Source organism: Ochlerotatus camptorhynchus, unplaced genomic scaffold (genome assembly GCF_037179485.1).
Source record: "Ochlerotatus camptorhynchus isolate MF236.1 unplaced genomic scaffold, CSIRO-AGI_Acam_v1.1 ptg000080l, whole genome shotgun sequence".
Lineage (NCBI taxonomy): Eukaryota > Metazoa > Arthropoda > Insecta > Diptera > Culicidae > Ochlerotatus > Ochlerotatus camptorhynchus.
In genome coordinates, this window is record NW_027040570.1 from 452,487 (window position 1) to 464,987 (window position 12,501).

The 12,501-nt window shown below is 37.6% G+C and overlaps 1 protein-coding gene across 3 annotated transcripts in view; it reads right to left on the minus strand.

The window, feature by feature from the left end:
* Positions 1–665: 665 nt before the first annotated feature.
* Positions 666–12,501, minus strand: part of rl (Mitogen-activated protein kinase rl) — a 325,879-nt gene continuing 314,043 nt past the window's right edge. For all 3 annotated transcript variants that reach the window (XM_065217845.1, XM_065217844.1, XM_065217843.1), the window contains one exon: positions 666–2,987. In XM_065217845.1, coding sequence (XP_065073917.1) covers positions 2,859–2,987 — 129 coding nt within the window. In that variant the 3' untranslated portion in view covers positions 666–2,858. The remainder of the gene's footprint in view (positions 2,988–12,501) is intronic.

Consider the following 12,501-nt stretch of genomic DNA (forward strand, 5'->3'; position numbering starts at 1 on the left):
GCCATGCTATCAGTAGTCGTGAAATCAAAACTGACAGCATACAATGATTCATTGAATTGAATGTCGAATTGAATCATCTAAACCAGGCTTAAGTCAGCAGAAGTCAAAGCAGGGATGCCAGATTTGAAGACATGTCTTCGTTCTCAAGACATTTGAAATTCTGTTAAGATTTTTGTTTTGTCTCAGACATTTTAAAGACATTTCATGTTTTGTGAAGTTGTTTCAAGACATGTTCAAATTGAAGAATACTTCCGAAGTTTTTTTTTTATTTTAAACAGACTTGTGAAGGTTTTTCTATAGAAATGAAGGTTATGACCACATATTACCGTGAACCCCCGCTAATCTGAACGACGCTTCATGCATATTAACGGGGCTTAACGAACGTAAATCCTTAAAGCAAAGAGATAGCAATTGGTTTTCTATAGCAAAAATGTGCATTTGTAGAGCACTTACAACTTTGTAGAACATTAAAAAAATTGTAAAATTCAAACAAAAAAGTTATGGTAAAACAAAAACGATTTTTAAGGGAGTACTACCGTTTGTACTCCATTTTCACCATTTTCGTCCAATTGAGAGATAGAAAATTGCCGTCTTGAACAAAGTTTTTTTTTAAATGATTTCATCTAAAAGGTTTCCATAGATGTTCATCAATTTTAATCAAAAAAAACTATTTTTCCTTGTTTGTTGGGGACCAACGGCTTTACTTCTCTTCCGAAGGAAGGCGTGATCAGAGATGTTATGCCTCAGAACATCCCGGCGGCGCCGACTGGGATTGAACCCAGGCCTGCTAGGGTGAGAGGTAATCACGCTTACCACTACACCACCGGCGCCGTTTTAATCAAAAAATGTCACCACTCAAATAAAGTTCTCAAAAAATGAAGAAACATTCTAGAAGACATCAAAATCCTAAACTCAATAGTTTCATCGCATCGCATTTTGATTTCGTCCCACTGTGCACCGAATTCTGCTGATAGATAAGTTCTTCGTAAACATCCAGTTGACCTTGTTTTTGCAACAAATTGGACGCATCATTCAAATTGGATGATTGTTTCGATCCCATTCAGGGGAAGTGATTGAAAATCTGGGTGATGAAATGACAAATTACTCGAAATGAAAAGAATTAAAATCAACCGAACTCCAACACACAACTCTCCACCTCAAAAAAAGCATCCTCGATCCTCGATAGCTGCCTGCAGTAAAAGGCTTTTCAAAAGTCTGATGGATTATCCATACGTACATACGCAAATGCTGATCGAAAAGATAAATGTATCTCCTATGCATCGATAACAATCATTTTGGAAGCGAAAACAAAGACTGTCTGAAGCCTTTAATCCAAAAACATTGCCCATTTTATTAATCTACGTTCATGCCGCTCAATTTTTAGGCTATGGCAAAAAAGGACACACAGAAAACCGTAAAACCAAAAAAATGAAGCTATTATAAATCCGTTATCAATGTTTCGAACGGAAAAGTTTCAATTACGATAATAGAGGATTCTGTTTTTACACAATTGGTAAACAACGAAATAATCTGAGCGTGTTTGTGTGTCTGATAAATTTTACACATATTCACAATTACATGGAAGAAAAATTACGTTAATGAACAACGAGTTCGTACTTGTGTACTTTAGAGCGTTAAAAACTTACAATTTCTTCTACACTGTAATGCAACGTCAAACTCTTGTTTTTTTTTTGTAAATACATTCTCGGAAAACACACAATTTTTCTTCTCCTTCTTCTTATGCTTCTCCTACATCTTCCTAACTGTTCCTGTCTGGTTCAAATGGTGTGGTACTGATTTGCTTGTACAATCAAGAATAATAATCCGCAAAAGGAATCGCATGCAGTTTATGAGAAATACGTGGATTATGAGTAAGTAGTGCTTTGAAATATCTTACAAGTTTTCTTCTTCCCCTAAAACAGTCAACAATTAGGCGCAGGAAATCAGAATTTCAATTATTTACGTAGTTCTTCCTATACACACATCTTTCTTAAATGTTTCATTAGATGTTTTTTTTTTTTTTGTTTTTGGTTTAACTATTTGCATTTTTTTTTTCTTTATTATTTTAACCGCTTTTGCTTTCAAAGTTAAACATATTTGCTTTCATAAATTTCTCTAAAATAATTTGGATACTTGGATTGCAACGAAATATTTGCCTTTCCGTTTAAAACAAAAATAGAAAAGAAAGTTTAACTAATCCTTATTCTTGCATAGGAAAAATTATTGCTAACAGTTGTTGCTTGCTAATAAAAATGGATACTGGCAGGGAAAACGTCTTCGTTACCGTTTTCCCCGATGATCAATGGATTAAAAATCATTACGAACGAAATCGCAATTTATACACCTTATCACTATTTTGAAAAGTTGATTGGCTTACATTCTTTGACTTTTTTTTTTGCTTGCTTAGTTTGAACGTAAAATTAGTGTGATTTGATAAACTGCTAGACTATTCGTAACATGTGTGTGTATGTATTAATGCTTAACCCTTAAACAGTGGAAGGAAGGGGAATAGGATTTTTTTTTTGTTTTCTAGAAGAGGGGTGATGTGTGAAACGGCCTAATTTTCTTTTGTTTTTGTGTTTGCCACCGATAAGTAGGCGAGGTTGAATTTTACCTCTCACACAGTCTACTTATTGCTGACTCAGCAACATACAGCTTCATGCAAAAATAGGACTAAGGACATAGACCGGGAAGGAAACAATATCCACTGTGCACAACCGGTAGTGTTGTTGGTGGTGCGGGTGGGAAAGGAGGGGAAGGGGGAGTTAGTTAAAGAAAATGCTTCCTTTAAAGCGTTTGTGTGTGTATGTGTGTGGAAGTGAGAACCAGGTGCAGCGGCGGGACCCTCAGCCAGGAAATTACATTCCATCCGGGAGGTTATCGTTGTGGTTGAATCGTAGCGTTTCCTCAAAGATTAATCGCTTCAATGTCTCCTTGGGTAGGTCGTCCAGTTCCATGGCGATGCGGAATGGTTCCTCGGCTACGGGCTGAAAAATGGCGGAAGAAGAAAACAATACACATGATTAATGATGCTGTTCGTGGCGCTCAAGTAGCTTGTTGGGACACTTCTGTCAAGCTTTCATTGTGTGGTGTCTGATCTGCAAGTGACTGCTGTTGGAAAAATACAACATTATTTGCCAGAAGAGAACCCCATTAATTGGTGTCGATGAGGACGTTCCGCCGTTTGTTTCAGTGTAGGTTCTGAATAGTTAATGAAACGTCGAATGAGATAAATAGCTCGTGCAGGAATAGATACGGAAACGTAGTCATTCAAAATAATTGTCTGTTATCGACAGACGACCAATAGAAACTCGTATATCTTTTTTTGTTTGCATAATTTATTATTTATTCATTTAGTGGTAAGAGGAGCATAATGAGCATCCCGCATTACACACCCAGACCTCTAATTGTTCTAAACAAATTAATTGATAGTAGGTTCAATATCACCATTGCAATTATTAAAGATCATTTAAATTATTTCGCACCATACGAAATTCCAGCCTTATGAACAGGAAGCCCACTATGCCCCACCTATTCACTATACCCCTCCTTCCCCTATAAGAACCGAGTCACATGAGGTATAGAATTTTTTTATGCAACTACACTTCGAATAAAAACGACCTAAATTTTAGTTTAGTTCACTTATAATCTTTGACTATATGTTTTAGTATTACTTCTGCGTGAAGTCATCGATTTACATAGTTGAAGATGCTAATTTCAAATAACAGACTGTAGTGGTAATTTTGATTTCCACCCCTGGCGGGGGGGGGGGGGGGGTACACTCCTCACCATCCCTCTCCAAAGGGGGAGTTTGGTAAAGAGAGATGAAAAACCGATTTGTACCTTCCTCAAAAGTTGTCCTAGCTCGCTATTCTACTATCTATATGCAATTTTCACACTGCCGCGGCATAACATTTAATAAGGCACTTAAAACTAGGCCACTTAATGAGAACTATTGTAATAAATTTGGATATTCAACAAGATTTGTATACCATCAGTTTCTATTTTAATTATTTTGATAAGATCGGATTCATAAATCCTTTTCTGATTGATGCTTTCCTAGTGGATTTAGCATGCGGCTAGGGGAAATGGCTCGGAAAGGGTTTTTATAGTTGCTAAATAGCTTTTATTGTAGCTTTCAAATGGTTCTCAATGCGTTCGTCATACAACCTTTTGCAGTAAATCAATCTTGAAGAGCTTCGAGAATACACCCTTCAGAACCTTTTCCAGGATGGGCCAACTAGACATATTCTAGTCATAATGAGGTTTTGGTGGATGCATTAATGACAAAATAGAGTTTTATGAATGCTGTTTTATAGTTGCTTTGTAGTATTTCATAAAAATTTAAATGTTACTTGGGATATATATTAACCTTTCAGTACTCGGGCTGATGTACAAGGTTTTTTCTTTGACTTGTTTTTCGTCGATCTTGTTTTCCGTGCTGAGCACCAATGCTACCGACGCCAGGGAGGCAGCTCCCACACCTGGACACTACATATCGACCCATCAACTCATGAACCGGGGACCAACGGCTTTACTCCCCTTCCTAAGGAAGGCGTGATCAGAGATGTTATGCCTCCGAACATTCCGGCGGCGCCAACTGTGTTTGAACCCACGCCTGCTGGGGTGAGAGGTAATCACGCTTACCACTACACCACCGGCGCTGCTAATGTACACGCTAAGATCAGATAACCCAAATGTAGGTTTACTTTACCCAAATCAGGCGTAAACTGCACAAACTCAGATATGGGTAAATTTTTTAACCCAAATATGGGTAAAATTAAGTCAAATTTGCATAAAAATAAATCATTTATGGATCATAAGAACACATATTTGGGTTTAAAAAATTTACCCATATGTGAGTTTGTGCAATTTACGGCCAATCTCGGTAATCTCTTTGTACCGTCTGGGTAAACTGATCTTAGCGTGTACGAAATTAAATACGAAAAAAATAATATGTAAAACCTACTGACGTTGGAACTCGCCCAACATGAAACTAAACATGGTTCATGAAATTTAATACCCACATCCAATAGACCAATAGAGGACGCTCCGGTCGAATAAAATTCGCCGCCGCACGAAGTTGACTGTCTACAAGACGCTGATTAGACCGGTGGTCCTTTACGGCCACGAGACCTGGACTATGCTCGTGGAGGACCAACGCGCCCTTGGTGTTTTCGAACGGAAGGTGTTGCGTACCATCTACGGTGGAGTGCAGATGGATGACGGAACGTGGAGGAGGCGAATGAACCACGAATTGCACCAGCTGCTGGGAGAACCATCCATCGTCCACATTGCAAAAATTGGGCGACTACGGTGGGCTGGGCACGTCGTAAGAATGCCGCACGACGACCCAGTGAAAATGGTTCTAGAAAGCGACCCAACAGGAACAAGAAGAAGAGGCGCGCAGCGAGCAAGGTGGATCGACCAAGTAGAAGGTGACCTGCGGAACCTTCGCAGACTACGAGGCTGGCGAACTGTGGCCATGGATCGAGTAGAGTGGAGACGACTTCTTCGGACAGCAGAGGACAACAAGGCCTTAGCCTGATTGGTAAGGTAAGTAAGTAATAGACCAATACTTGAAGAATTTTCGTGATGCAATATTTGGAGAAAAAATAATTAACGATTTTGAAAATTTTTTAAGATCACAGATTTGAAAAAAAATATTCATACTTGAGTCATAATTTTCAAGACTCTGAGACTAGGAAGCATTTTAAAGGTTATAACAAATAATAGAACAATTTATAGAATCTTGCGGACAAACCCTGGAATTTTTAGTAAAATTTAAAAGTTGTCAAAAAGTTGATTTCAAACAAATATTGAGGAGGAATCCCACATAATTTTCGAAGGAGAAGTTCTGAGCAGAATTTCAGAATTATTCTAACTTGAAGTGCTTAGAAATTATTTTTCTGTGGAGAAGAATGCTCTAAAAAGTTCTAAATTAAATTCTTAGATAATTTTGGAAGATTTTAGAAGGAGTTGTGAAAAGAAAACTTTAAGGAAAATTCCTACGTAATTCTGAGGAGATTTTTATGGGGATCGCGAGTAAAATAACAGCTGAATTTTAAGAAGAATTTCAATAGAATGAGAATTCAACAAGAAACAGTTCTAAGAGTGTTCTGGTGATAATTTTAACCCTAGTGCTAAAGATTCATCACAGAGCTCCAACAAAATTGATTGCAAAAATGCTGATAATTAGAAAGAAATTCTTTAAAACACTCCAAGGACTTTCTAAATAAAATTTCGAAAGATTTCTGCTGTTTCGAATAGAGTTAAAAGAAAATTTTGAAAAAAATTTAAAAGCAATCAAAGTTTCCGAATAGGTTCAAGGGAATCCTAAGAAGAATTCCAATCAAATTCTTACAAGGGGTTCAAGAAAGTTCAAAAAAGAATTCAACGGTAAATATTAAGCGGAGTGTTTTCTGGTTAATTTCAGAAAAAAATATATGATATTTTAGAACAGAATTCCAAGTTAATTCTGAAATTCATATCATGGGAATTTTGAATAAAATTGCATGGTTATTTTAATTTCGAATTGAAAACGAAAAATTAAAACCTCGGAAAAGAATAGATTCAGTTTTTACAAATATTTGTTTCCAAGGTCGAGCATCTTCAATATTTTCTTTTAATGCCCATGCCACTTTACATCTGAAATTGAAACGACAAAAATTAATTTGAAATTTTGCTGAGTGATTAAATTCTAAAAACAAAAAGACGAGAAACTGTAGAAAATTATACAGCAAATAGAGCAAGACATTCATTTGGTAAATAATTACTATGTTTTAATGGTTTATTCTGAAATTTTAGTATTCAAATTTGTTCCTATGGTATGATAAATTTATTTTTCCCGGTTCTCTCGTCGACTTCCCAGGTTTTCCCGGTTACTTTTCAAATTCCTGGATATTTCCCGGAATTCCCGGTTTTCCCGATTCGCTGGCCACCCTGAGAACTAGTTCAGGAAAACTTAGGCAAAACAATCAGATAACATTTTCAAGAAAATTATTTGGTCGGACAGGTGATTTGCACTGGTGAGCTGAAGAGCAATTATCTTTATGACAGCTGGCATCGTGATCCAGAATATTTTCGTGAGCCTGTGTTTGAACAATTGTGCCTTTTATTAGAAACCACTGATATCCTAAGCTGTAGTGCTCTGATCTCGTGTCTTGTCATTGCGGAAAAATTACATGAAAATTGTAAAGTCTGGTCCACTTAGAATCTGGTTACTTTATTTATTCTATAGCAGCGCCTCTAGTGGTCGGATTTGGAATGTTTTGAAAGTACACGTATTTCAGTACTAAAAGTTTCGTTTCGATACGTGCAGTATTAAAAAAGTTTATACTAGATGAAAGACGAGAAAAGAAAATTGATCCTGTACACCCACGTCGAAAACCCGACGTGATCAATTCGAAATATCGCCAAAAAGTTGAAAATTGTTTCCAGACAAAAGTTTGGGGTGATGTCCCAAGCAAATTCAAGTTTGTTTTCACCGATGAATTTGCCCGAAAACTCATGATCTAGCAAGGAATTTGCAGCTGCGGACTCAAAACCAAGCTTTTCGTCAGCAACAAAATGATGCTGTATAAGCAAGAGTGCCTGGAGAAATGTATACAACCCAGGCTTGCAATTGCTCATTACAGCTAAAATGATATTTTTCGTAATTATGAAACAATGAGATACTATAATGATAATTTTTATTTGTAAAATGCAAGAAGAGGTGGTAAAGTTTGTGTATGACATATAAAATTTGTCAATTTTGCTTTCAGAAGGTCACAACTAGCGATTAGCTGTAACGATGAGCAACGCGATGAGCGAGCAATCAGCGATCATAAAATCGCTAGTTGTGACCTTTAGAAAGCAAAATTGACAAATTTTATATGTCATACACAAACTTTACCACCTCTTCTTGCATCTTACAAATAAAAAATATCATTATAGTATCTCATTGTTTCATAATTACGAAAAATAGCATTTTAGCTGTAATGAGCAATTGCAAGCCTGATACAACCTTTCATTAAGGCTCACAAATTGCCAGATTTGGCAAGCTACCACTACAACCGGGAGATGCTACAGTGGTACCGCGGCAATAAGGTGGATTTCGTTGACAAGGATATCAATGCACCCAACTGCCCGCAATTCCGCCCAATCGAAAAGTATTCGGCAATTATCAGTTCAGCAAACACTTAAATAAAACTGAAAAGACGACTCAGGCCGCTGCACAGGTGGCTCAATGTTGGAAAAAAAAATCGAAGGATCCAGAATTAGTTGATAATGTGAAAAAATTAAAACAAAAAGGCGTACATAGTTTAATTTAACAATACAATAAGGTTGCGCAAAAAAAATTGAAGGGGTCAACCGTGCAGCTCGTGAATTGGTATTTGGCAAAGCATAGAGCGAACTCAACAATATCAGGGCTTCATGTACACCGTTCGAAAAATTCATGTAAATTTCTGCGAGATATAGCGCACATAAAATTAACGCTAGATTTGGCATAAATTTACGCGATATTTCGTGTAAATTTAAGCGCAATATCGCATAAATAAGCAATATTGTATGCAAGCTTGTAAACGATTTCACTGTTTACGTTAAATATAGCTCAACATTAAACGAAGGGAAATTTTAAGCGATAGATAAAATTCAGAAATTTTTTCTGTGTACTCTCACATGTTATGAGCTGCCATAATAACATAAAATAAATTATTAACTTATTAACATTGTTTTTCTACACTTAATTTTGTATGACTACTTTTTGCTCGTTCCACCCTTTATAACTAACCACGCACGTAAAGGACTAGGGTTTCCAATGTTTACTGTTGTGATTGGATCGTAGTCTTGATAAAGAATTATTAGTAATTATAGCAAGTTATTCAATTTCTCCGTTGAGCTTACTCCGATCCGTGATGATAAAACACACATTTATATAATTTTTAATGAATTTGAAACGACACAAAAAAACAGGGCTGTGGAGTCGGGTCTGAGTCGGTGGCATTTTTGGTAATTTCCAGGCTCGGAGTCACAGTAAATGGTGTTTTTTTTTATCGATGGTGAAAGAATACCTTTGATTTGGACATCAGATCAAGGGGTAAGTCACTCACATGGTGCCGTTATCATCTCTCTTGGAGAGGGATGGTGAGGGGTATAGGGTATCATTGTACTTCCCACACAATTATACTAATGCAATCATGAAGCTCGTAACCCCGAGAATTGTCAAAGTTTCAAGAGTTTTTCTTAAGTGCCACAAGTATCCAATGCAGTAACTTCCAGAGCTGAAGAAAGCTTCGGAAGAATTATAACTCTTCAAATAAAAAAAAACTGCCGAAACAAACATTTCCTGGAGCACTCGACGAGTCTCTGCTAGTTCTCAATGTTTTGGAAGTTTCAAATATTCTAAATGTGCTGAAGTTTATAGGAATGTTTGGTGCTAGGAGCTCCGGCAGTTCTTCAATCTTTGGATCAAAGATCAAGATTGTTTGATGTTCCAGAAGCTCCCAACGCTGCTGAAGTACTGGAGTTCCCAGAATTTGCTGGAATTTCAAAAGATCTGGCAGTTTTGGGGTATTCGAGAGTTTAGGAAATTTTAAAGTTGTCGGTGTTTTCGAAGTTTTCGTAGTTTGGAGAGTTCTCAGAGTTTCGGGACTTCCAACGGTTTCGAAAGTTATCGGTGGTTCAGCATTAGGTTGCTTCATTTTGATAAAATGGCCACCCCATGTGCAAAAAATGGTAAATATTGAAGAAGGTTTGGAGGTCGCACAAATTATTTGAAATTTGTATGGGAATTAGGGGTAAGAGGGGCATAGTTAACAGGTGGGGCATAGTGAGCATGCCGCACTTCAGCCCCAAACCACTAATTGTTCGAAACAAATTAATTGGTAGTAACGTATGCATTCAAAAAATGGACTGATTTTAGTGATTTTTCATGCAATTACCTTGTCACCTGGTGGTGAATTCACCTATGCATCGCGAATCTTAGCAACCCTGTTGGGTACAGAAAAAAATTGACATCATTTCGGCCTACGGTGCTGCGCGACCGTAAAGTGCAGCAGAAGCTGAAGAGGCAGACCGAGGTCAAGGTGGCCTCATCGTTCCGCGCCTTGGGCCGGGAGGTCGGAGCAACCGGCCAAACGGCGATGAAGTTCCTTGGCAAGATAGACATTGTTATGCGGAAGTGTCAGTCGAGGCCGGCCGTGTCTTCTGAGCAGCAGACTATAACCCAGAAGGATCAGCTGAAGGTGCTGGTGAAAAACAAAAAAAATCCAACCCTCCCAACGTCCCCCAACTGCGATCGATAGAGCACCAGAGGATCTAACGGGTGTTCAATAAAAAAATGAGAATTTTTTCAGTCATATAGCTAGTAAAACAATTTTTTTTTCAACGAATTCAGTATTTTTTATTTAAAACATAATGTTTGTTCTTCAAAAAACGTCAATGAATATTGGAGAAGGGGCCCTGGTCAGCCGTACGACGCAACTTAGTCGCGATGCTCTCACAAGAGCGCTGGACGGCACTGAAATCATTCTAATTTTATATTGAACACCCGTTATTACAATAATGTTGTGCCAAAACGGAGAGCCAAGGCCACAAAAGAGCTGAAGAACATGCCGACATCCATCATTTCATCGGCCACGGCTAAGGTTCCGGCCAGCTGCCGTAGGGTGTCAAAGCATTTTTGTAGAAGAGTTAATAAACGCAGGATTCACGGCAAATTTGTTCCATTGAATTACCTGGTGTAGTTTTTTTTTCATCGCCATCCGGAATTAGTCCATTTTTAATGCATACGTTAGATTCAATATCACCATTGCTATGATTAATGACCAATTTATTTGTATAGAACCAATCACTTATATCGCTCGAACTTGTAACATGTCCAAATGATGAACAAATTTAATATGTTGTTGCTATGGCAATTTCCAAAAAGTATAATGTTGCTACGATCAGTTATGCATCATATCAAGAAAGATAGAAATGCAAAAAAACTGACGAAAAAGGATAAACTGACAGATGAATATATGAAAGACTAAAACGCCAATTTGATCACAACAACAACAACAACATTGTCATGACAATCACTTGCTATTTTTTTTAATCGTTTGGTTAACTACAACCAAAGATAGAGCAATATATATGAAAATCAATAATTTTGAAATCTTCATACAAACTTCACACCATTTGCGCGACCTCTAAACCTTCATCAATCTTTACCATTTTTTGTATTGGTTCATATTTTGGGGTTATGAATCGAACTCGAGGGTGGCATATCAGAAATTTATCACTTTTTTTTTCAAAATGAAGCCCCTATTCAGCATATCCCGGAGTTCACTAATTTATTTAGTTCAAGCTTCGGAAACTTCTGGAATTTAGCAGCATTGACCGGTGAAGTACAGATATATCCATGAAGCTTTGAAGGTAAGTCCAGCGGACCTTAAGAATGTGTTAAGAAGAGATTGTTTTAATTCCCTGGAAATGTATACAGGAATTCAAATTTTAAGAACGGATCTGGAGACTTTGGAACAGGTCCACCGAGGATTGGGTAAACCTGATGAACTTCAGGAGGGGATCTGGTCCGAAGGACATCAACGACAGGTTTAAGGGTTCCAAGGTTCAGAGAACTTCCAGGACAAACCTAGTTCATTTGAACTACAAGACCAACGAACTTGTAAGGCTGGTTTTTGATATATTTTATTGATTACTTTGAAGGTATGAGAACGGGTTTTGACGTATATATTCAGGAGATGTTGAAATGGATTTAAGAGGAGATTTCGATCGAGCGCTTATATTGCTCGGTTCAAGGGCAGATTCAGATGTTTTGGAGAGCTTTGGTGTGATACGAAGGGGGCCAAATCGGAAGTGGCGGGTTAAATTACCGATCCGGTCTAGAAAATCATTCGGGTTGGAAATTTTATCAACTTCCCTGAGCAAGCTCTCATAGCTATGAAAGTGCTTCAAGAACACTCAGTTGAAAGCAGGCCAGGAAAAAATAATTATCAGATACGTGTCTTTGAAAATGGGTTTGATGATCAGTTCTGAAAATCTTAGAGAGAGCATGATGGAGTAACTTGAAGAGCATATCAGTGGAATAAAGGGAATTAGTTCTTGATCACCGAATCTTCTGAATTTCTGTTAGACTTTCCATTAAGTCATAAAAATCTCCCTATTGGACTGCTGGACTCTAAAAAAACAATTCAATTGCCTCAACTTTGTATGACAAAGCGTCTGATCCTGTAGACAAATTCTTAAAAAAAAAATATTCCGTGCAGCTCATCTCTGTTCCAAGCATAAACTGCCTTCCATCAAGGGAAAACAATTTTAAAATAAAAGAATGAACAGGGAACTCATCCACGTGAACGTGATAAGTTACTGATTGGTCCTGAGTAGTGCCACTCTTGAACAAAGCACACTTATACGTAATCCTCTGCAAACCAACTGCTCTAGCGCTGGTTTGGCTTTCTTCCCACAGCGGCAGTAAAAGCACTTCACAAATCAGCTCCCTAGTTTCTACGCCATAGG